This window comes from Mesoplodon mirus (assembly GCF_964341445.2).
Source record: "Mesoplodon mirus genome assembly, chromosome: 6".
Lineage (NCBI taxonomy): Eukaryota > Metazoa > Chordata > Mammalia > Artiodactyla > Ziphiidae > Mesoplodon > Mesoplodon mirus.
The window spans coordinates 145,325,512-145,349,961 of NC_138982.1; the positions used below are offsets into that span (position 1 = coordinate 145,325,512).

At 48.3% G+C, this 24,450-nt stretch overlaps 1 protein-coding gene across 7 annotated transcripts in view; it reads left to right on the forward strand.

The window, feature by feature from the left end:
- TRAPPC10 (trafficking protein particle complex subunit 10) overlaps positions 1-24,450 on the forward strand; it is a 91,560-nt gene that overhangs the window by 40,118 nt on the left and 26,992 nt on the right. For 6 of the 7 annotated variants that reach the window (XM_082624491.1, XM_082624494.1, XM_082624495.1 and 3 more), the window contains 9 exons: positions 1,768-1,964; positions 6,120-6,315; positions 8,488-8,599; positions 11,062-11,309; positions 19,166-19,312; positions 19,909-20,023; positions 21,007-21,083; positions 21,859-21,950; positions 24,266-24,406. In XM_082624491.1, the coding sequence (XP_082480617.1) occupies positions 1,768-1,964; positions 6,120-6,315; positions 8,488-8,599; positions 11,062-11,309; positions 19,166-19,312; positions 19,909-20,023; positions 21,007-21,083; positions 21,859-21,950; positions 24,266-24,406 (1,325 nt within the window). Of the gene's footprint in view, positions 1-1,767; positions 1,965-4,263; positions 4,456-6,119; positions 6,316-8,487; positions 8,600-11,061; positions 11,310-19,165; positions 19,313-19,908; positions 20,024-21,006; positions 21,084-21,858; positions 21,951-24,265; positions 24,407-24,450 lie in introns of all 7 variants that reach the window. The other variant, XM_082624497.1, reaches the window with a different exon arrangement.

The window sequence follows — 24,450 nt, forward strand, 5'->3', positions numbered from 1 at the left end:
CCTCGCCCGGCTTGGCTCTGGCGCCGAGGCGGCTGGTCCGCACTAGGACCCCCTCGTCCCCCTCCCTTCCCTGTGATGGCGTCTTCCTCTCTTTGCTGCGGTTTCCTGAGAGACCCTTAACCTCAGTGGCTCAGCTTGGGTTCCTCTTCTGCAGAGTCAGCGAGTCTTTTTAGGAATGTTTGCTGTTTGCTCACCATCGTGAGTGATGTACTGGGTTCTGTCCTCCCGATTCCGCCAGAACTTTGGGGGACTCTGTCCAGCCGGCTGCTCAGCGAGGCCTCTTCCCGAGAGTCCCCGCAAGCTGCCCCAGAATGTCACCAGGAGAGGGGCTGGTGTCCCCTTGGGGTGCGGCCACCTCTCCTTAGCGTGGATTCTGGTGAAGGGCGCCCTGAACTGGCCCCGGGACGGCCTTGGAGCTTGTCAGGGCTCCTCACCGCCCCTTGTCCGCCCTGTGATTTGTGTCTGCGCCTTGATTTTAAAGCTGCCGGGGTCTGTGGCTGCAGCCCCCTGGCCTTCTGGTTTCACTTTCCAGGCGTCATGCATCTGGGTTTCGACAGAGGACCAGCATTGTAAAATCTAAGCTTCCAGTCCTAAGCACGGCCGTTGTATGGAAAATACGCAGTATGCGTGTATGGTACTGTTGGATATTAGTTCACAGAAATGAGAGTTTTGCAGGATGGTTTTCCTTTTAATTTTTAACCAAAAGATCTTTTTCAGATTGTACTTATTTCAAATTTAAACTGAGGACATAGCAGTTTTTTAAATTTTTTAAGTACTGCCTTTTGGAACTTTTCACTTATTAATTAAACGAAAGGAGGGACTTGATACAGAATTTGAGATTTAACTCATTCATGGATCAATCACGTGAGTGTTACTCGAGAGAGACTAGAACATCTAGAGAAAATACAAGCAGGGTAGTAAGGAATCTTTCTGTTAAAAGAGGGGAAAGCATATATTTAGACAGTAGCTATGAGTTATAGTTTCCAAAGGTTTTTAAGTGCCTCATATTGAAATGAGTTAAGCATCTTGTTTTTTTCACTCTGAATCCACTTAGTGGATTTACGGAGCATAACGTCAGATGTAAACAGAGTTACAAAGCAAGGGAGACTTCTGTTTCCCTGCTTCTCCCTGGAGGAGAGCCAAGGCTCGCCTCGTTGGTGTTCGCGCAGGCTGCTGTGTGGTGCCCTGAGTCCGGAGCAGCTTTGGTTCTCAGGCCCAGGCCGGCTCCCCTGTCGATGCATGGGAACGAGGACCACTTACAAAAGCCCTAGCGTGTCCTCTTTACTCGGGTTCGCCTCTGAAGCTGCCTTGCCCCCGGCGTGGCCTGCATGTGGCACTGAGGTTAGAGTGGTTCTGGGGGCTCCACAGCCACTCGCCTCCCATCAGGGCGGGGCTGTGGCCGTGTTGGGACCCTCTTGTGCTTGGGCCTGTGGCCTGTGGCCCTGCAGACCTGGGTTTTAAAGTCCCGACTTAGTTAGCAGACTGTGTTGCTGTGGGCAGCTTGCTCGGCCCTTTGCCTCTCCGCCTCTGCCTCTGTGACGCTGGAAGCCCTCCCCTTGGCCTCCCTGGTCTTGGGGACAGTGCACACCTGGGGTGTGGTGCTGAGCCTGCCCAGAGTGCCAGCCGCCGGGACCAGCGCCGGGCTCTCTGTGCAGTGTCCCCATCCCGGAGCAGGAAAGCACGCTGTCTTCCGTTATTGGACACATTTGCCGTATGAACTAAAGGATATTAACTAACCTGCTTTCACAGTGAATTATTTATTTTCAGGATACTGAGGTGTATAAAGCTACAGTAAAAGACGACCTCACCAAGTGGCAGAATGTTCTGAAAGCTCACAGCTCCGTGGACTGGTTAATAGTGGTAGTTGAAAATGATGCCAAGAAAAAAAACAAAACCAACATCCTTCCCCGAACTTCCATTGTGGACAAAATAAGAAACGATTTTTGTAATAAACAGAGTGACAGGTAAGTGCATGTTTCTTTTGACCTCTTTGGGCGGATGTCTGGATGATACAGTTTACTGGCTTCCAGGTAGTAGTGAATATTTGCTGTGTGAGCACCTGTCCGATGCCTGACACTGAGCATGTGATGGGTGCTGAAGAGCAGACTAGGTCCCTCTCCTCGTGGAGTTCCTGGCTGGCTGGCGAGAAACTCTGAACAGTCATCTGCGACGGGTTGCCTGGCAGGGGAGGCCCCGAGGCTTGGTGACCGTGGGAGAGACCACAGTGGGTCCCCTTGGAAGGCCGGTGATGGGTGTTAGCACAGGAAGGGCTCTGAGAAGTCTGCAGCCTGTGTACAGCAGGGCTCCTTGGGCGTTTCTTGGTGCTGGGACCCTGTGTTTTGTTTACCTTAACACCTAGTAAGAGTTCCTTAAGACAGAAGTTATAAAATGCCGCTTTAATCTTCTTCAGAAACTTTAAAAGGGAACCTGAGACTTTGGTGGCTCCTTCAGCGCCTGGACTTACTTTCCCCTCTTGCTCAAGCCACGTCTGGGCCCTGTTCTCTCCTGCCCGTAGCCCACTCCCTGTCTCTTCAGTGGGTCCATGCCTAGCTGTGCCGGCCAGTGCATCCCAACACCTGGCCGGTTTTAGTCTGTACCTGGCAGTTGAGCACGTGAGGTGCTGGGGATGCCGTGGTGAGCCTCGTCCCTGCTCTGGTACTGCGTCGTCTAGTGGCGGAGGCGGGCATTAGTTCACACCCAAGTCATCACACTTGTGGTCACCACAGTGGCAGATGCTCAGACAGAAGTTTCCAGAGTGCGGCAGCTGGCCTGCTCTGGGGGCTAAGAAATGAAGGACGTGCGAGGAGTTAAGGGAAGAGATCCTGGGTGTGTGCGGCCAGGAGTCCCAAGCAGACCCTGCCACGTGGCTGCCACTTGACCGCATCCTGTGTCAGGTCCACCTGATGAGCTGACAGTTCTTCGGGGAGGGAGCCATGTGTGGGCTTCCTTTCTGTGTTCCACACAATACTGGGTACACGGTAATGTTCAGACCTGCTTTATTTAAAGTTGGAATTAGATGGTTGCGCTTACACTTCACCTTAGGGAAACCGCACTCAGTCTGGACTTCCGGGGATTTTTTTCTGAGGTCTGTTATTCATGCATTAGTTACCTCAGAGGAGTCACTTTAACATTCTGCTAGATGCTCCATTACTGAGGGTCCTTTTCCTCTCTAGGCGTACTAACATTTTTGCTCTGGAAGAAGAGTGGACGGCCGTAAGGCCTGTAGGGAAGAGAGCAGCTTTACCATCTGAGGGGAAGTGGGCCGCAGGGGATGCTGAGACGGGGGGAGCCCAAAGTCAAACCCGAATGGCCTCTGAGTGGTGCTTTTTTGTTTTGTTTTGTTTTATTTTTTAATTAATTAACTTATTTGTTTTTTGGCTGCATTGGGTCTTCGTAGCTGCACGCGGGCTTCCTCTAGTTGTGGCGAGCAGGGGCTACTCTTTGTTGCGGTGTGCGGGCTTCTCATTGCGGTGGCTTCTCTTGTTGCGGAGCACGGGCTTCTAGGTGCGCGGGCTCAGTAGTTGTGGCGCAGGGGCTTAGTTGCTCCGTGGCATGTGGGATCTTCCCAGACCATGGCTCGAACCCGTGTCCCCCGCATTGGCAGGAGGATTCTTAAGCACTGCACCACCAGGGAAGTCCTTGAGTGGTTTTTAATATAACAAAAGAAATCGTATTTATTTGGGATTTTGTTAAGTAAATAAATTGGTACTAATGGGGTGTGTTAGTCTAAACTTATGAAAAGTTCAAATTGTGTAATGATTTTTTTGAAGTGCTTATTTATTATTTTTGTCTACGTTATAATTTTATCTAATTTCCAAAGGTATGTGTCTGCTAGGCCCATTTAAGACTAACTTGCTTTTAATGACTATTCTTTATACGAAAAATTTAACTTCCTAAAATTTTTAACATTTCATCTTCAATATTTAGAGATGCCTTCTAACAGTTTGATTTTCATGAATTTGCAAAGCCACCTTTGACAAATCTGTACTTAAAAGTATAGATTTCACTTAATACAGAATGTTTTCTTTGAACAGTAAATGTATTTCTACACTATTATTGTTAGTTACTATATAGTAGTCCATAGTATTAATGCACTATAAGTTATTTATACAGTCCTCTGCTGGACTTACAAGTTACTGCTTACCTATTATTATAAAATTATAAACATCATTCTAGCTCAGATGTTATCTACATCCTTAATTATTTCCTTAGGATAACTCCCTAAAAGGAAAATTGCTTGGTGAAAGTTCTGTGCGTTTTCAGGCTTTTGGTAAGTGTTGCTGAAGCAGAGGGTCGTGTGTTAATTGTCTGTGCCAGCAGCGTCCCCGTGAGTGGCGGAGACCCCGGCCGGGAGCTCCTTGCCGTGCAGCCGCGTGCCGTGTGGACGCTGCTCGACTCCGGATCAGACTCCACCGGGCCTGACTGGAGGAGCTGTTTTGGGTTCTCCCTTTCTCAGTTAACTACGCTCGATGTGACTTTCTGAAGCGTAGTTTGTTGTATTAATTAATAAGAGAAGAAGAGGATGTAGTAGACACAGTACATGTTGAAGGGCATAAGGGGTAGAGAGCGTAATGAATACATTGTCTGATTGGTACGCACCAGGTCACTGAAGGAAAATGCCGTTTTGGTGACTGGTGTTCGTGTCAGTTTCCTGTTTCATCTACCCCTTGTAGGTATAGAGAACTCTGTGTCTGGTCGGGAATAAACATGGATTATAATCCTTGAGAATGCCTTAAGGAGAAACTGCTGAGCTGGTAGACCCTCGCAGCTCATATAGTGAATGAACACATGTTAGTCCTTTGAGGGAGGCGGCTTAGGAGTGAGCTGACTGGACCCCTTTATCTTTCAGGGGAAGAAACAGAATCTAGTGGGGATGGAATGACTGGATTAAAGCCGGCCACCGACTTAAAAATTTTCTTCTTGGTACTGATTGCTCACCTGGTGGACCACCTAGACTATGGCTGTTTCACCCTTTGTCCACTGATTTATAATCCATAGCTTTAGTCCTCCCTCCAAGAGGTATGATGGAGCCCAGAGAAAATGAAACTTAGAATCTGTTCATTTTGCTCCTTGCTGGTAGTTCAGGTAAAATATTTACAGAGGAGGAATGTTGAAACTCATAGCATCAATATTTAAAAGTTATTTCTGAGTTCAGACTTATTCATCTTTCTGAAGTATTGTTCTCAAGGATGAAGAAAGTTACCTTTTCCAGTCTCGCGGATGAATGTGCTGCCTTTTCCAAATCCACTGGGAACGCTTGTAATTTTATGCCTTTGATATTTTTACACCATGCATACAAAGTCTTTTTGTCGTGAACTTGTATTATACCTACAAGTTAAGCAATATCTCTCTAAGCCTTTATTTATCAAGTATTTATTGACGCTGCTCTCGAGGCGCTCACAGTCTGGTGAGAGAAACAGACCGGCAAAGAGAGGAGGCGTTTCCAGGGCGCACCGGCTGCTGTGGTCGGCTGCTGTGGTCCTGGAATCCTGGAATCGCAGTGGGGCCAAGGGCAGAGCAGCGGGGGTGGGGCTGGGGGAGAGGCTCAGTGAGGGTGTGTCAGCTGAGCAGGGCTGTGCGGGGAAGGTGCTGGGTAAAAAGACGGGAGAGCGTGAGGAGCTGCGTGGGCTTGAGCTGGAGATGGTAGGAACCCAAGCTGGCCAGCCGGGTTGGTCCGCGTTGTCCTGGGCCTCGTGTGCCGCGTTAAAACATCTACGTTTTAGTCTCTGTCAGTTACAAGGAGCCAAAAGGTTTTGGAAGAGGGCAGGGCAAATGGGGTTTGGGAACTGAGTGAGGTACGATCGCCTTATTTTACAGAGAGCCCTGGAGACGGGATCTAAGACTCAAGACTCACCATAAATCCCTCTCCCCCTTTCCAGTCCGTTCTACAGCAGCACTCTTGGGAACAGCACTGACTGTTCACGTGGCATTAGATCAGTTCACGATGAAGCCTTTTCCTAATCTGATTTCTCACCACCTGCCTAATGTTTTTTACCCGTTAAAGAAGGAAGAAGGAAGGGGAGGGAGGAAGTCAACCTGCGCCCCAGGAAAGTGGTAGCCGTGGGGCAGCGGTTCTGTGCTTGCGGTGGTGTCTCCACAGTCCGTTCATCTCTCCACAGGTGTGTCGTGCTCTCCGACCCCTTGAAGGACTCCTCCCGAACTCAGGAATCCTGGAATGCTTTCCTGACCAAACTCAGGACACTGCTTCTTATGTCTTTTACCAAAAACCTAGGCAAGTTTGAGGATGACATGAGGACCTTGAGGGAGAAGAGGACCGAGCCAGGCTGGAGCTTCTGTGACTATTTCATGGTGCAGGTACGTGGCTGATCACACAGAACTAGGCTGTTTCCTTCTCCTCTCGTTCCCTCTTTCATTCTGTATGAATAAGGCAGCTCTCTTTTGGGAATTCATAGTGACAGTTTTTAAAACCAAAAGACAATACAGTAGGTAACAAATGATGCTTCGTTCTCTTGGCTTCTTAAGCAGAGGATCAGGGATGGTCTCTGCTGAGTAATCATTCCGTCCGCTGCCCTGCTGCTTCAGAGCTTGGCATCTAGCCTTTTATGAGATGGCCTTGTCCTCAGAGTAGTTCTGGTTTTGTTAGTGTCTCGGGCCTCCTGGGGTGTCTACCGTGGACAAGGCTTAGGCACAGGAGTCCCAGCAGTGGTGATGATCCTGATGATAAAGACACCCACTCCCTGCCTGGCGCTGTGATTAAATTATGACTTCCCAAGAACGTTTCTTCTGTAGTTTTGTTTTATAACCTTGGGTTCCAATAAAAGATTGTCTTAAGCTGGTTTCTTTACTCTAGTTTACAAAAGTATGGTCTGTAATCAAGTCTTTCTTTTTTTAAAAAAATTTATTTATTTATTTATTATTATTATTATTATTGGCTGCGTTGGGTGTTCGTTGGTGTGCGTGGGCTTTCTCTAGTTGTGTCGAGCAGGGGCTGTTCTTAGTTGTGGTGCACGGGCTTCTCATTGCGGTGGCTTCTCTTGTTGCGGAGCGTGGGCCCTAGGTGCGCGGGCTTCAGTAGTTGTGGCTCGTGGGCTCAGTAGTTGTGGCTCGCGGGCTCTAGGGCACAGGCTCAGTAGTTGTGGCGCACGGGTTTAGTTGCTCTGCAGCATGTGGGATCTTCCCAGACCAGAGATCGAACCCGTGTCCCCTGCATTGGCAGGCGGGTTCTTAACCACTGTGCCACCAGGGAAGTCCCAACTCTTTCTCTTTTAAGAAGAAAAGTCTTAAGAGAACAAAGGGATGTGTAATAGAGTAGTTTGGGGAAGGACACCTTCTTAACACTGCAGAGTGATAATAATGTTGCTCTTAGGATTCCTTGTTCTTGTTCACCATGTTTTGACTGAAAAAGTGTAATTTTATATTTAAACATCACTTGTATATTAATCACTGAAGAAATAACGCACTTTGAATAAATAAAGACCAATTCTCATTAGAAATTTTGAAGTTTATCTCTGATGCTTCTGTCTTAGTGGTATTTGGATGATTTTGGTCACATAAGGGAATTTGAATGTGTTCATAATTCCCTGTATGATTGACCAATGACAGATCTTTCAGATTTCCCTGTCTCTTTACCCTTCTAGCTTATTAAACTTATTTTTTAAGAGTAACAAACCAGGAAAGAGGGAGTCTAAATGAACCCAGTGGTGCTGGTTTAGAATCAGTGTGAACCCATGGTTGGATGGCTGCTGGCTAGATAGAGTCACAAATACAGAGGTATGTGTACGTGAGGCTTAATACATGTACGTATATTTCCTTGCTCTCTCCTCTGATGGGGCCTAGAAAGAAATGACACCTCAGTAGCAATGAACACACTCAGTGCCAAGATCTTGGTTTCTAAACTGCATTCTCCAATCAGAGGTGCCAGGGCTCCTGTGGAAGTGGTTGATTCCAGGGCTGGTGTAGGGAAAATACAGTATCGTGTAGAACCAGAAAGTTAAGAGGTGCACAAGAAAGGTGGAGCTCTGTCAGAAGAAGACACGCACCACCTCCATGAGCCCCCTCAGTGGCCAAAGCGGGAGCAGTTTGTGCAACAGGATAACTACTAAGAGACTTGGGTCTCAACCCGTGGGGTAAAATTCATATCCATGAGTCTATACAGGTATAAATAAACAGGTAAATGGAGGAGAAGCTTCTGCTCTTCCATGTAGTGGAATTCTAATGAAAAAGTGTGTGTCTGGGGGCCAGGGACATACCGAGGACGAGAGGCTGACCAGTCAGGCCCAGTCTGCTGGTAAGTCACGCAGAGACTCCGGGGATCACGTTGGCCGTTCCCTGCTTCTTTCTGGTCTTCTCTCTCTGTGTGCATAAACGTTGACATGTGTGGTCATTAAATTGATCTTTTCTTGGTATAGCACAAGCGTTATTCATTATGCTGCATGCTTTTCTCTGTTGTAATCTTTCATAGCTACTTGTTTTAAAACACTGATTTATATTTTTGCTTTTTTTTTTTAACTTGTTTTGGGTAAATAGGAGGAACTTGCCTTTGTGTTTGAGATGCTACAGCAGTTTGAAGATGCCCTGGTGCAGTACGATGAACTGGACGCTCTGTTTTCTCAGTATGTTGTCAACTTTGGTGCTGGGGGTGAGTAATGAAGTTTTAGGAACAAATTCTTTTCTCAGCATAGCTTTCCCCACTTTTGAATAGTATGGAAGCTGCTGTTTATTTACCTAATGATTAAATCATCTTTTGTTGTTGTTTTTTGAAAAACAGTATGTACAATATATTCCCATGGTTCCTATAGGAAATGAAGTGAGAATTAAGAATTAGTCAGTGACACTTGTAGAAGAATCGTGAGTCATGAAAGTGTTTAAGGAGTCGTTTTTTAGATATGAAGTGTCATTTCTACAACCGACAGCTGGCTCGTGATGCTTCTGATTCTGTGCCTCCTTGCTAGCATAAGAGTGGGAATCTTTTTCTTCTGTTGAGAGGTTGTCTTTGTAATACTCGAGGGTTCATTACAGTGAGTCCCACATGACACCATTGTAAAGGGTGTTCATCTTGCTTTTAAACTTTTAAACGGTGTCTTAAAGTCTTCTAAACATACAAAAGTAGCACAGTGACCCACATACAAAGAAAGCGTTCATAATTGTGCTCACTGTTCCTTGCTTGATATTTACTTTGAAGGAAATGGCATCATGTTATCATGACCTTTGTCTGTGGCTTGTTGTTCTCACTAACAGTCCATCACAGGCACCTCTTCAAGCTAACAGATGGGGTTCTGAGCTCTTTCTGGTAAGGGCTGCAGAGCGCTTCACGCTGTGGGTTCCTGAGACTCCGCCCAGCCCACTGGTGCTGGACATCGGGGTTGTCTCCGCTCTTGCTACCACAAGCAGCGCTGTGATACACATCTCCGTTGGGGCTTCTTGTGAGAACCCTTGTCACAGTGTCTGAAGAAAGGCATGATTCCAAGGAGCCACCGTAGTGTCTGCTGGGAGACCCGTAGGGAGTGCGGTGCTGGGACAGTCAGCGTGGGCTGTGGACACCGCCCTTGTCCTGGGAGTGATGAAACGTCTCCCACTGAGTCCCACTCCACAGTAGTTTTTATGCAGTTCAGGTTTGGATCTCCTTACTTTGCTGAGATACAAACGTAAGCATATAACCAAAGCAAAATCTTCACCGATTAAGTTTTAAAAATTTAGAAGAGGCAAAATTCCATTTCTTATATCTTACATATCCATATTATACATATATATCTCAGATAGCTCACATGTTTCTTACATTATATTTTACATAATTTCTTTGTTCTCTCAGTTTTAAAATAAACCTGGGGCAATTTAAAATCCAAAAGTAAGCCTGGACCAACTTTAGCAGCTAAATAATATTGCTCATTTTTGTTCATTCATACAACAGATACTTCCTGAGAGCCCACTCTGTGCCAGGCCCTGTTCTAAATGCAGTAGGGAACAAAACAAAACTCCTTCTTTTATGGAGTTTACGTGAAGGGGAAACAGAAACAGAAAAACAAAAGTGTGACTTAAAGTCAGGTAGTGAGACCAGTAAGTGTGGCCTGTGGAAGAGGACACAGGTGCAGCGGTAGGTGACGGTAGGTGCTGTTTAGTGTTAGACAGGTGGCCTGGGAGGCTCTCCGAGGAGAAGCCTGACTGAAGTGTGGGGGAAGCCAGGAGAGCGCTGGGGGTGGGGGCCCCGGCAGAGGGACCTGCTGGGGAGGGGGCCCAGATGGGTGGGGGACACCTCACTTAGTGGGCACTGGATCAGCCGAGTCTAAGTTCAGATCAGTAAAGGATGCTCTGCTGCATTGGGCACTTCAGACACATAGTAACGTCAGCGTGCCAGTGTCGAGTCACTTCCGGAAGAGAACGTAGAATTAGACGGCGTGACACCTCTCCTTTGGAGTGAGAAGCGTAGATTAAAAATTTTCTCATAAAGGTCGAGTGACTTGTTATTGTAGATTCGTATATTTATTTTAAGACCACATTTGAGTCTTAGGGCTGTAAGTTAACATCGAGGAGTCTTACTGGAAATGTTTGACAGAGAATCTTTCCCCTCCGCTTCCTGCTACCACGTCTGCCCTGTGCCTGCCGTCCCTTCCTCTAGGAGCGCGGCTCGGGTATTGACGTGGTTGAGTTGAGACAGGCGTGGGGCTTAAATAGGTCAGGAAAAGTTGCGGAGATGAAGGAGGATGAGCCGCACAGCACGCTCAGCATGCTCCCGCCCGGGCCTCGCCCCTCCTCCTGGGACCGGCTGACCGCAGAGCCTGAGGTGTCCCTGACCCTCGGCCTGGCCGTCTCTGATTGCATCCTGACCTGCTTAGGACCTTCTGGGCCTGGTACGGCGTTGTGCCCCGTGGCCGGCGTCCTGTCCCTTAGTGCTCATCACCAGGTGCCAGGTACCCAGTGGGTGTCCTTGGCGGTCACCACCCTGTCCCGCATCCCTAGACGGGGTCCCCGCAGACAGAGGGGTGGGCCGGCGCTTCTGGCCTATCCAGTAGCTGAGCCGCCTGTCGGTCCACGAGGGCTCACGGTCCTGTGCAGTGAGGTGGAGGGATCTGCAGTCAGCGCCTTTCACGATGTGTGTTTGTTTAGATGGTGCCAACTGGCTGACTTTTTTCTGCCAGCCGGTGAAGAGCTGGAATGGATTGATCCTCCGAAAGCCCATAGATATGGAGAAGCGCGGATTGATACAGAGGCAAGAAGCCACCCTGTTAGATCTGCGCAGTTACCTGTTCTCTCGCCAGTGCACCCTGCTCCTCTTCCTGCAGAGGCCGTGGGAGGTGGCTCAGCGCGCCCTAGAGCTGCTGCACAGCTGTGTGCAGGAGCTGAAGCTCTTGGAAGTGAGTGGTCTCTTTTCCCCATTTACCCGCTTCCTGACTGTTGGCGTAGAAAACGCGGAACCTTCGATCCCAGGCATTGAACTGTATGTGCTTAGGAAAGAGTTTTCCTCTTGTGAATGTCCTTAATTTTTACCATATTATTTGCATACTTACTCTTTACACTGATGAATTAATTGCTCGAAAATGTAATTTCTGCTCTCAACCCGGTGGAGCTCACTCACGTTGTCCCAAAGCGAGCCTGTTAGATCACTTTCTTTTTGAGGTAACTCTGGCTTATTCTGTGGGAGCTGGTCTTCACCGATAAAGATTAATTACCTGGTGGACACACAGAATGAGGTTTTGTAGGTAGACGTTTGTTTTATTTCAGAACTGTCTTTTCAGATAAATGATTTTGCACATGAACATGCCGGTAACAATGTGAGTGATGCACAGCAAGCTGTGCCATGTTAATTGGTAGCACGAGGTTTAATGGAGGTACCTTATGAATACGCGTGCGCATGTGTGTATGAAAGAAACCCAGTTAGCGAGGCTTTAAGTTGTTTATTTATAGTGAAATATTTGTCTTTATAGACTAATATCCCTCAGGGCTACTGAACTCTTTTCTTGCCCATAGCATCACAAACATTTTAGTGAGGTAAGGGAACTTTAATGACTGTCCAGTCTGAGGGTTCTCACCTTTTTTGTTTCAGTGACCTCTTTACACGGAAAAATGCACATACAGAATGTTACATATAATTTCAGAGGATTCATAGGCACCCCCATTCCCTGGTTAAGAACTAAGTGGATGGTCTAATTCCATTGTATAAATGAGGAAAGTGGGTCTGGAAGTGGTTAGATGACTTATAAGTAACATAGCTAGGCACAGAATCAAATCCTCCAAGCCAGGCTACTGTCCTTTCTGTCGTGCTCCACACCAGGGCTCGCAGGGGCACAGTTACAGAAGACCCGGGGTAACTGGTGGTAGGGATAGTTTTCAGGTTATAGTAATTTCTGTTTTGTGTTCCCTAGAAAACTAAATAACAGGCTCAACACTTAGTTTGAAATGACCTTAAGAGATCTACACATTTTTTTTTTAAAACCCAAATGAAGAGAAACTGTTTTAGTTAATTTCTAAAGAAGAGATGCCTAGCCTAGCTGAGTCACAAACTTGAGAATTTAAGACTTTTTATCAAATTGTTTTTTTTCCTTGGACATCTGATCAATGATTATGAGGAAAAATAACATTTTCAACCTTGAGATGATATTCTTGTGGCTGCCTGTCACCGACTAGATTTCGATAATCTGCTTTGGCTACTCCTATGTAGCTGTACAGACTGGGGTGAGCGGGGGCTTTGCTTCATTAATGGGGCAGGGCCGCCTGTGTTCATGGGTGCCTAGAGAGTTTACTGACTTAGAGATTTTGTCTTGTTACTGGATTGGGGAAAAACATGGGATGTGTATTAGAGTCCAGGCAGTTCAGCCGTGGCGCTTTCAAATTGGGGTCACCCCAGGAGGGACTTTTAGGACGTGCACAGATGGGGGGCAGGTGTGGGAAACCACGGATGGTGGTCGGAGCCAGCCTCTTCAGTGCTGGGCCCAGCCGGTCACAAACTCTCTTTTTCAAATTCTTTTTCTTGCCTTAGATGGTTGACTAGTCAGTCAACTGCCAGGCTGCAGAGAGGAGAGGGAGCACCAGGGGGTCTCTGGCCCTGCAGGAAGGAGCAGGGTGCCGCCCACACTTCTTTCTCCTCCCCCGGGGGACGGGGTACACTCAGCTCCCAGGCAGGTGGCCGGGACAGCCAGTGTGGATTGGATGCCACTAGGATCTTTGCCCGCCGTGTGTGGGGACAGTGTCCTACTCATTTGCCGTGCAGTGGGTCACCTGGCTTGGCCTGTGTCCCGAGTTCTGTAGAAGTCGCTGGAATGGGTCAGTTTTTACCCTCTTGGCTGGAAGGGGAACCGAGTGAGTGGTGGCGGGTGGCGTGAGCGGGGAGGGGTGAGCGGGGCGGGGGCAGCGGCCGGGACGCCTGTCCTCCAGGGCCGGCTGCCCGGTGTTCCCTGCAGATCCCGTCCCGGCTGGCGCTCTTCCCTTTCCTCGCTTCCTGCGTGAAGGTGCTCCCCACATCTTGGCGCTTGTCTGCTTCTGCTGCAGAGCGAGCAGGGTGCTGAAGTTGGGGAGGGAGCCACACTGTGGTCCCCTCCTCCCCGAGGGAAGCCGTTCCCTGTCCCCCTCGTGCTGTGTGACCGTGCCCCGCTTGGTGTCCCCTGGTGTCAGGGCAGCATACGGGGCAGCCGGGCCCATTGAGGTGCCTCCTCAGCCACCGTTGCTGATCCCGGCGGGCGCCTGGCACGCCCTGGGCATGGCGCTCCTGTGGGGCCGCCTGTCCTGTGTGCTGTGCTTCAGAGGTGCCTTCCGCTCTCGCCCCAAGCTTGGCTCCTGTCCCGAGTCAGGCACCCTTTGTGAGGGGCAAGCTGCAGGGTGACAGTGCAGCTCGGAGGCCAGCAGTACGGGCCCCGAGCAGCCCGCTTGCACGGGACGCCCCCCACCTTCCTGCTCGGCCCTGCAGATGTGCGCCCAGCAGTTGGCTGCCTGTGGGTCGGGGACCCACGAGGTGACGCGAGTTCAGGGCGGTCAGCCCGTTGTCATCCTTCAGGCAAGTGAGGACACTCCTTACTGGCGTCTTCTTGGCTCTTTCTTTCAAAAGATGACACTGCAGAGGGCACGCAGGGCTTCACACACAGAATTCTTCTCTCAACTTTCTCAACTGAAATTCTTTCTCTAGGTAGTTTGGGGGCAGGGGGTTGTTAACATCTTAAGCTTTGCAGTTGGCAGTTAACCCGAGAAGTTTATTCTTAGAGTTTCTTTAAATTTTTACGGAAACAATGAAAATTCAAGACTCAGAATTGTTTACTTTTTCTGTACATTTGATTGTACCCTCAAAACTAGACTCATTTCCTATGTCTGGCTAGCTTTCTGCTGATTGTTCACAGTCACGTCCACGGCCAGAGGCCGGCATGGAACCTTGGGTTCTGCTGCACAGGGCCGGGCGGAGCTGCGCGGGCACATAGGCCAGGGCGTCAGGCATTGCGCAGGCTGAGCCAGTACGTGGTTCTTCTAGGGTTAGGCTACGCTTGTTCATCCTTTTAAAGCCAAAAGCCTAAGTATTGCAGCCGTCTTGTGTGTTTCTCATTGTAACATTTCTTCTGCAGAAAATGCTGTGTGTGTTTGCTCTTGTGGCTTGTAAAGCATGCCCTGGTAACTTCCTGGTTGGCTTATCAGTTGATTTAAAGTATCTTCTCTGAGTAGGAGGCACTGTGGTGGCCAGATGCCAGCTCTGGGGTGGGGCCTGGAGTCACACCGCAGGGGTGCTACCTAAGGCTTGGGGCCAGCTCCCCAATTGCAAATGTGTGAACATGGAAATTGTACCTACCCGGTACAGCTGCTGGGGTCAAGGAGTAACACCTGGAAAGTTATGTCAGTTCTGTGTGAGCTCCAGTGACTCCATTACAGAGTATTTCTTTCTGTCTACAACATTTAAAAGATCCCCCCCCCCCGCTTTACCAAAAGTTGAGTATATTCTCTGTATAAATTTGGAAAATACAGACAGATATACAGAAGAAAATGTCATTGCTTATTCTAAAGCAAGAGGTTCCCTTTTTGGTCTGTGGCCTTTCTGTCTGGAGAAGAGCTGCTGTTTATCTAATTGGTCCTGTTTCGGACATTTGGATTGTTCAGCAGTGTCTGCAGTTGCAGGAGTGTGTATCCCGTACACATCTTTGTGCAGCGCATTCATACAAGTAGAACGGCCAGTTCAAGGACGCCTGTGGCTTTAACGCTTTTAGTGTGCATCGCCAAATTGCCTTCCAGAAAGATCTTCCCATTTTTAGTCACATTAGCAGTGCTCTTTTCCTGCATCTGTGGTAAGAAAGAAAGAAATTTCTGTGTATATTTTAATCTTTACCCGATTGGTAAACGAGAACAATATAAGGAAGATATTTTCTAGAAGGCCGTTTTATTTCTGTTACAATGACTGCCCAAAGGATTTCTGTTTTAATGTGTTCGCCTCAGTACTGACTTGTCTTTTATCAGCTTAGGTTCTGATTATGTTCACAGACAGGGCAGGCCAAGAGGGATCAGGACTCTTCAGGATCTAGAGACAGGCCAGTGCCGTGTATGAGAGGCCACTGCCCCAGCTGGCTGTGTGAGCGGGGCCGTGTGGAGTAGACACTCCAGGCTGACCCGGAGGGATAAGGCTCGCCACCCAGGCCTGCCAGCTGGCATTGCTATTCCAAGGTTCAGGCCCCGCAGAGGACAAAAGCAGAGGTGTAGCCCAGGGGCGTACCTCGGGGTCGTCGAGTACTTGCTGTGTACCAGACACTCTGCTGGGCTCCTCCCCACATGGATAGGTGGGGTCCTTGTGGGACCTGGAGCCCTGAGGACCTGAACCGGGAGAGCAGTGGGAGCCGACAGGAGGAGGTAGCGGCACGAGGTGTCAGCACCGGTGAGAGCCAGTGGTTCGCAGGAAAGGGGAAGGCGTTCGAGGAGGAACTGCCCAGCACCATTCAAGAAACAGTTGCTTACCTGCTGGGCACTGTGGTAAACACAGTGGTGGGGGAGAGGGCCTGCAAATGCGGAAGAAATGGGTCCCACCCACCCTCAAGAAACCCACAGCGGGGCGCGTGGGGCCAGCAGGTGAGCAGGCTGTCAGCGCACGGGGCCTGCAGACGTGGTCTCGTGTGAGCTAGGCTTTCAAAGGTTCATTCATTCAGCAGTTGTTCGCTGAGCACCTGTTTTGTGCCAAGCAAGCATTTATTCTAGGCGCCGTGTTTTTAGCAGAGAGCAAGACAGACCACCCCCTGCCCTGTGGAGGAGCTTTGGTTTTCACGGGCTGAGTCAGGATCCACCAGGTGGACGTGGCTTGGGCGGCAGGTGCAGAGAGAGTAGAGTGTATTTCGGGCAGAGAAAATTCACTGTTACTTAAAGAACTCCGAAGGAGCTTAGTCTTGCTGGGACTTAAGGGGTGAGGCAGGGCGTGGAGGTGAGGCTCCAGAGGTACTGGAAGCCAGGTTTTGAACGCGTACGTCATCTGGAGGGTTGGATTTTATTCTGTAGCTATTGGGAAGCCGTTGTTGGGTTTGAAGCCGGGGTGCATGCCAGGTGTTAGGAGCTGGAGGTGGAGGCGGAGAGAAGCGAAGGGCTAGGAGGAGGCGTGGGCAAGAGTCCGAGGAGAAGCCGAGGCCTGAGCCCAGGCGCTGGGGTAGAGCCTGGGTACGTGAGGTGCAACTCACTCGGTGAATACACGGTTCCGAGTCAGCTGAGTCTCACACCGGCCACGAGTGATTATTATTCTATGAAAGATAAAACAGCAAAGCTTCTGCAAGATAATATGGGAGAGCATCCTTACGTCCTTGAGGTTACCAGGTGTTTCTGAAACAGGCCAGAAAGGCACTGGCCATAAAGGAAGTGCATGGCAATCAGAGCTTCTCTTCATCCGTCAGCACCACGGAGGGGGTGACGGGGCAGCCACGGCGGGGGTGACGGGGCCGCAAGCTGTGCGGTCAGGAAGGGCTCTTGCTCAGGATATGGGAAGAGCTCCTGCAGATCAGCTTAAAAGACTGACGAGTAGAAAATAGGCAAATGAAGCTATCCAGATGGCCAGTAGGCATATTGAAAGGTGCCCCATCTCATTCATTACAGTGAAATGCAAACTGCCACCCCAGTGAAGCCCCCCCTCCCCACCCCAGTGGCTGAAGTGGAAAGACCTGACAAGTGTCAGTGACGGGGGAGGAGCCGGAGCTCCCTCCTTGGTGAGGAGAGTGGGAGTTGGCGCCACGACTTTGGAAAACGGTTCGGCGGTGTCTGCTGGAGCCAGACCTGCGCGTGCCCTGTGCGCCGGCAGTCTCCCCCCAGGTCTGCACGGAGGGTGTTCGCAGGTGTCCAGGAGACAGTGCCGGCATGCTCGTGGTGGCGTCATTTGTGACTGCTAGAACCGGAAATAACCCAAATGTCCATCACGTACGAGGGAGACGGTGACTGCCGTCTGTTCAGGCAGCAGACTGGCGTCTGGCAGTGGGAACGAATGAACCCGGAGTCTCATGAGCGTAAAGATGAGCTGGAGCGGTCAGACACCGAAGAATACCTACCTGTTGATTTCGTGTACAGGTGCAAGAGGAAGCACAGATGTTGTGTCGGGAAGCATGTGGCGGCCGCGGCCCTCCAGCGGGGCGGCCCCGTCAGGGTTCACGTTAGGACGCTGGGTTTTTCAGTATTCGGGTTATATTTTAAGAAGTAGTTTTAGCAAAAGAGAATGAAAAGAATGCCTTTAATCGTATGCTTGGAAAATGGTGAAGCGGCTCTTGCCGTGACCAGTAACACCGACAGCAGAAGAAGAGAGAGGCTCGGAGGAAACTAAAGGGCGCCATAAGGAATCAGGTTCAAAAAGTCTGCTGTTCACGGAGGAGGAAAGGCGCCCGCGCCCCTCCCGTTAGGGTGTGCGAGCTGTGAGACGCCCAGCGCGCCGCACGGTGCCGGCCGGGGCTTGGCCCTCGCGCGGGGGCAGGGTTGGCTCTTTGCCAGGTGCAGGCAGCCTGGGTGCTGGGGTGGGCGGCCTTCCCAGGGACGCGGGCTGCCGCTATCTGTAGACGTGTGGCTCCTGGGTGAGAACCTTGTGGGCCGTTGGCATCCTTGTGTGTTTGTTGGAGTGCGTGCGCCCACCTCGGCTGCGCGCCCTGCGGAGCTCACCTAGTTCAATTGCGGGGGGGCACGTGCTCTGTCCAGGGTCCCCGAGCTGCATCCTCCCGACCAGCTGTCTGTGCGTCCCTTTGAGGGTGCTCCGCTCTGGGCAAGAGAGTCAGTTGTACCCCTTGATGAAAGTTGCTTCTGGTCATGTAATTTTTTTTCTATACTGCTTTTTTTCAAAGGATCTAAGCAGTTTGTCTCATTTTTCAAAGACTGGGCAGTTTAGCGTTTATAGGAACATTAATAGCATTCTCTGTTCTCTCCAGTTGGTGCCACGTCCTTTTGTCTGTGCTCAGGGTGTGTTGAAAGAGTCTTCTGACATAAGTCAGTCTCATCAGCTTATGCGGCTCTTCCCTTGTCACCTGATGTAGCAGTACCTCTTACTTTCCCACATTGAGCAGGACTAATCAGCGTGTCTCACCAAAGCTAGGACACCAGTTGTGAGATACCTCATGATATTAGTGCCACCAAGAAGACAGTCTGCTCTGAGTGTTAAGATGCTCTTAAGAGGACTGTGAGGCGTTCCTATGTCAAAAACACTGAAACGTAGAAAGAAAGTCCATTTTAGAATCAGTCACATGCAGTAGATGCTTTTGAATTTCTGATAACATTTTATTGTATCTCTAAAGCAACAGGTGCTCTTTTTTACAAACATGATTACACTTAAATAATTAATAGCAGTTCCTAAATGTCATCTAATATTTACTTAATATTTAGATGCCTAGCGTTGAACATGATCTTCTGACATGTGACCAAGTAGTCATCTGAGGTCTTACTAGCTTCCCACCGTCACCTTCTATGCTCTTTAAACGGAGAGGTGACCAGTGTTCAGAAGTAGACTAAGTGATGACAGTCGGCCTTTTTGTAGAGGCTGCTTTTGTTAATACGCTTTTAAAGTACTTGATTGCAAGTTACATCCCTGCCGAGTCACTCAGCATCATCAGAAATATGGCACCAAATAGTGTACTTGGACACAGATCGCTGCTTTCCTCCCGTAGGTGGACTGCTGTACAGGTCCCGTTTCTCTTTCCTGTAGTTTTGCAGAGACTGGGTAGCTGCTTGGAGGGGCAGAGGAGGGTGAGCGGGCGCAAGTGCTTCCCCCAGCGCTCTCCTCACACGCCCGCGCCTGTGCCCCCAGGTCTCCGTGCCACCCGGTGCCCTGGATTGCTGGGTGTTCCTGAGCTGCTTGGAAGTGCTGCAGAGGATAGAAGGGTGTTGCGACCGGGCACAGATAGACTCAAACATCGCCCACACCGTGGGTCTGTGGAGCTACGCCACAGAGAAGGTAACTGCCCCAGTGCAGGTGTGAGCCTCGGCCGGGGCTCTGCCTGCGGGGCTGGGGGACGGAGTTAGCTGTTTGGAGAAGTGCTGCTCACTTAGTCCCTGCACAGGCAGCTCTGGCTACTTCAGGGTGCGTCTAGGAGCAGCATGGATGCAGTCGTTCCCTGCCGGTATCACTGTATCTGGCAGACATCAGGCGCTCGCTGCGCTCGTGCTGAAGGAGGGCTTCTGCTCCAGGAATGGGTGGGGGGACAAAGCAGGGTGAGCGTGCAGCCGTGTGCAGAAGTGCAGAGAATGACCCGCGCGCAGCAGGAAGGCCTGCCGGGGGAGGGGCTGAGGTGGGGCAAGCTTGGGAGAGCATGGGCGAACAGCACCGGCTGGGAGTGGCCAGCGTCAGAGCCGCTCTGAGGATTATTACGTAGAAGGTTTGAGTTTGAAATGATCCCAGTAAGATATATTTTCACATCCAGATGAGAATCATTTGGATAGGAAAGCTAAATTTCTCCTAGTATTTAGATGGTTTTAACTTTATATTTAAATTTGTAAATTCTCTGCTGACTCTTATGGCAAATTAATTGAAATTTGGGGTTATCTCAACAGCTAAAGTCCTTGGGCTATCTGTGTGGACTTGTATCAGAACAGGGACCTAACTCAGAAGACCTCAACAGGACGGTTGATCTTTTGGCGGGCTTGGGAGCTGAACGGCCTGAAACAGGTACTTTTTGAGATGTCCCTGTACACGTGGTGGAAAGCAATGAGAATGTAGGCTGTAAGTGGCACATATAATTTGGGTCCCGCGATATAATTACTCACCATTTGGGAAATTACACTCATTATTAGCTGACCAGATTAATACATAGGATATTTTACCTTTTAATAGCATAAAGAAATGTCAGAAATAGTTTAAGAAATTGTGGGACTTGCCTGGCGGTCTGGTGGTTAGGACTTCGCGCTTCCACTGCTGGGGGCGTGGGTTCCATCCGTGGTCAGGGAACTGAGATCCCTCATGCCCATGCGGTGTGGCCAAAGGAAAAAAAAAGAAAGAAATTGTAACGATTCTTAAAAATGTGTCTGAGTTTCTTGTAGGCTTAAATGAGCTGATCGTGCCTTTTTACAGCCCACGTGAAGTTTAAATGCACCAATCTTCCTCTGAAATACAGATGATTATTTTTCTAATGATATGGCCAGACAAATCCTTTTATTGAGTAAATTACCCCTAGGTAATAAAGCACTTTGAAAGGAACGTTAGTAATTCTTTTAGGTAGGAACACCGTGATGAGTATGATTTAGCAAAACTGTTGCGGAAGTAGAGCGTACCTAATGGCCTGAGAGGCCTCTTGCTGGATTGAATCAGTTTGTCAGGGAAAATGCCTTATGTGTATATTACACTGTTTCCACCTGAGACCACATCAGATCATTTTGGAAGTAATTTAATTCATTGTAGGATTTGTAACACATACTTAAAAAATTCTAGTCTCAATTAAAGATAAAAGTATTACTTGAAGGGTTTAGACTATTTCATGAGTAAATTAATTAGACAAGAATGTAAGTAATAACGTAGTTTCAGTTGGCATGGGTTGTTTGTGATTTCCATAGACATCAGACAAAGTCCTTTACCTGTGACATTTGAGGCACAATGTAAACTCATATGACTGGACATGATGAAGATGAATAAGGACTCATTTCTTTCTGTTTAAGCCAATACTGCTCAGAGTCCGTATAAGAAACTCAAAGAAGCGTTATCATCAGTAGAAGCTTTTGAAAAGCACTACTTAGTAAGTATTACAAATCTTCGCTGTACCCACGGCAGAAAGCCCCTCTCTACTAGACTTTGCTACTTTGTGACCTTTTGAGTTGGGAATGAGCTGGTATTTGGAACCTCCTTCTTGTTGGCCTTTGAAGTTTCTTTGGTACTCTAGGGCGTTGTGCATGAAACCTGGAATCGTTGGTTTATTAGTATCCATGGTGCCATAATTAGGCATAAAAGCATCTTTGGATATTTATAATTTTGTTCACAATGGTATTGCTCATTCATTAGAACAGAAATTGTGAGAAAGGATAGTGAATGGTTTTCTGTGTACAGAGGAACAATTTGAACCTGAACAGAGCTATTGTACTTGATTTTAAAGGACTTAAATTTGGACAATCTTAGAAAGCAGTGCAGTAGAAGCTCGGTGGACTGTCTGCCTTCCCGAGTCACGGTTAATTCAACAGCATTTGACAGTAGTTTGTAATACTGTCTCTGTCATCCAAAATGTGAGAAAAATATTTAAAATGTTACCCACAGATGGAAAATACTTTGAAAAAAATTATTCTGTGCCTGCTGAGTTCACGTTTCTTTTATTATTATGATTTATAGTTTATGTACAAGTTAATGACTTTGTATAAATCACTCTTACATAAAAACTCAACACAAAAAGAGATACAAAGTAAAAAATTATGTTATATTAATAAGGAAGTCTTTTGCTTCAGCCTTGGGTAAATAAATGTAGGATTTGTCTAGCATTAAATTTAAAGTACAGAATTATTTGGTTCTTTGCTTTTCCGCAGGACTTGTCCCATGCTACCATTGAAATGTATACAAGTATTGGGAGAATTCGATCCGCTAAGTTCGTTGGAAAGGATCTGGCAGAGTTTTACATGTAATTGATTTTGAACTTTTCTTTGAATTTCAGACATATCACATGTGTAGTAAGAGGTTTGTTATGTAGGAGTTAATATGAAGTGTACATAACTTTGTAGAACAAAAAATGTGAACTGTTAACCAATCATCATTTCTTAAGCAAATTTCTTTGAAAACCAGAGTGAGTTCAGCTTATTACCCTTAATAATTGTTACTGATCTTTGTGTTTCTTTCATTTAATTAATTTAATGAACTTATATGTAAATATTATATACATGTGGATAATATATGCTGTTATATGCGATACGTAGTATGTGTTCTATAGCATTTTCTCTAGTTGCTGTTAAACGCCTCCTCAGAGGATTGAAAGCCTCGAGGTCAGTGACGTGAAGCACGTGATGTGTCAGGTCCGTGAGAGAGGGCTGAGCCGTGCGTGCTTGTGAGCTGGGGTGTGCAAGCACTGTGCGCATTTCTCGTCTGGCTCCGGCTTTGGAATGGATTCCAGAGAAAAGACTAGAAGCGTGGCATATTTCTCACGTGTTTGGTAAAGAGCCCCTGCTGGCAGTGTAACTGCCAGTTCAGAGCACTGGGAAGAGATACAGATGATGAGGGAAAAGACGTTCACATTTCCTCAAAAGAAATGTGTGTTTGAAATGGTATCTTGAAATCTATAGTTAGTCATTTCATTAGATGAAACAAGAAAGAATAATTTACTTTAACTGATTGCAGGGCTCCGAGGGGATTTGTAGATCATCTAAGTGAACTTCCTGGTGTCTCAGGTGTGGTTGGAGCAGGCAGTCAGCTGCACCGCTGAGTAATGCTGGGGCTGGAGGTCGGCTCTCCTGAGCCTCCAGCTAGTGTATCTGATGACTAAATCAGTAGCCATGTCCTCAGGTGCTGAGAGCTGAGGCTTGGAGCTGCAGTGGGGTGATGCTGCCCTGCTAACTGGAGACTTGGGTCCTGGTTCTGGCTTGACCATGGACTAGCCGGGTGACCCTTGGCCTGGGTCTACGGGGACTGGATGACAAATGGCCTCCCTTCCAGCTCTACAGTGTAAGAATCTTTGGCTGGAGATAGTAACTGAAGAAGTATATAGAAGGTTCTGACCCCTTTAAAAAATGGGGGAGGACTTCCCTGGGGCACAGTGGTTAAGAATCCGTCTGCCAATGCAGGGGACACGGGTTCGAGCCCTGGTCTGGGAAGATCCCACATGCCGCGGAGCAACTAAGCCCGTGTGCCACAACTACTGAGCCTGCACTCTAGAGCCCGTGAGCCACAACTACTGAAGCCCATGCACCTAGAGCCCGTGCTCCACAACAAGAGAAGCCACTGCAATGAGAAGCCCGTGCACCGCAACGAAGAACAGCCCCCGCTCGCCGCAGCTAGAGAAAGCTCACGCACAGCAACGAAGACCCAACGCGGCCAAAAATAAATAAATTTATTTTTAAAATTAAATAAATAAAATATAAAATAAAAAATGGGGGAGAGGACCATAAAAGTCTAGAGAAACTGACACATGTAATTGATAGGTTTAAAATTTATTTGAGAATTTGGGAACTCTCACTGCTTCAGAAGTCAGCCTGGGATGTTGTCCCAGGGTGCTTAGAGAGCGAGTGCTTGTTTGGTATTGGCCTTCGTCCCGTGAAGTCAGTAGCCCCAGCCCTCTGGGAAAGGCCAGGGCATCCATGTTGTCACCGAAGCTTTGGCAAGCTCTCATTAATTGGGTTTTAAACTTTGTTATATTCTGATCGTCTTGAGGGTTTAAATTTGGGTGATAAGTGTTGATATTTAAATTCCTCATAGTTCTCTGTAAATCTTTGAAACCTGCTCAGCACTTCTGCCTGAGTTTCCAACTTGAGTCAACTCCCCTGTCGGCTGGCCTGTGTAGACCACTCTGTGTTGGCCTGTCTTCAGCAGTTAGTGTGGCCCCGAGCCCAGGTTTCAAAGCTTCCTCCATAACTAGTTGTGTACCTGTGGACAAAGCCTTCCGCTTTCTTCACGCTTGGTGTTCTTATGTCAGCTTGCAATCGTGAGTGATGCCCTCACGTTCTTATCCGGAGATTCAACTCTGAAGGCTCTTTGGCTAGTGTAGGATGCTGGGCAAACAGCGTGTGTGGGATTCTCAGCCGGAGCGCATTTCTCAGGTCCAGTTAGGCGTTCCTGATTTCTTGTTGTTTCTCATATGGGGGGATGGTCAGAGATTGACTGTCTGCAGATGGCACCAGTTTCCTGGTGTGGGGTTGTCAGGGGCGGAGAGCAGGCTGTGAAAGGTTATGTCTGAGTTTGTTGATGATCACGACCCATAACGAAAGCTTCTGTTTGTTCATTTGCAAGGAGGAAGAAGTCTCCCCAGAAGGCAGAAATCTATCTTCAGGGAGCCTTGAAGAATTACCTGGCTGAGGGCTGGGCACTGCCTATCACACACACAAGGAAGCAACTAGCTGAATGTCAGAAACACCTTGGACAGATTGGAAAGTATCCTTTAAGTTGAATACGTTCATGAAGTAGGAGGCTTCTTT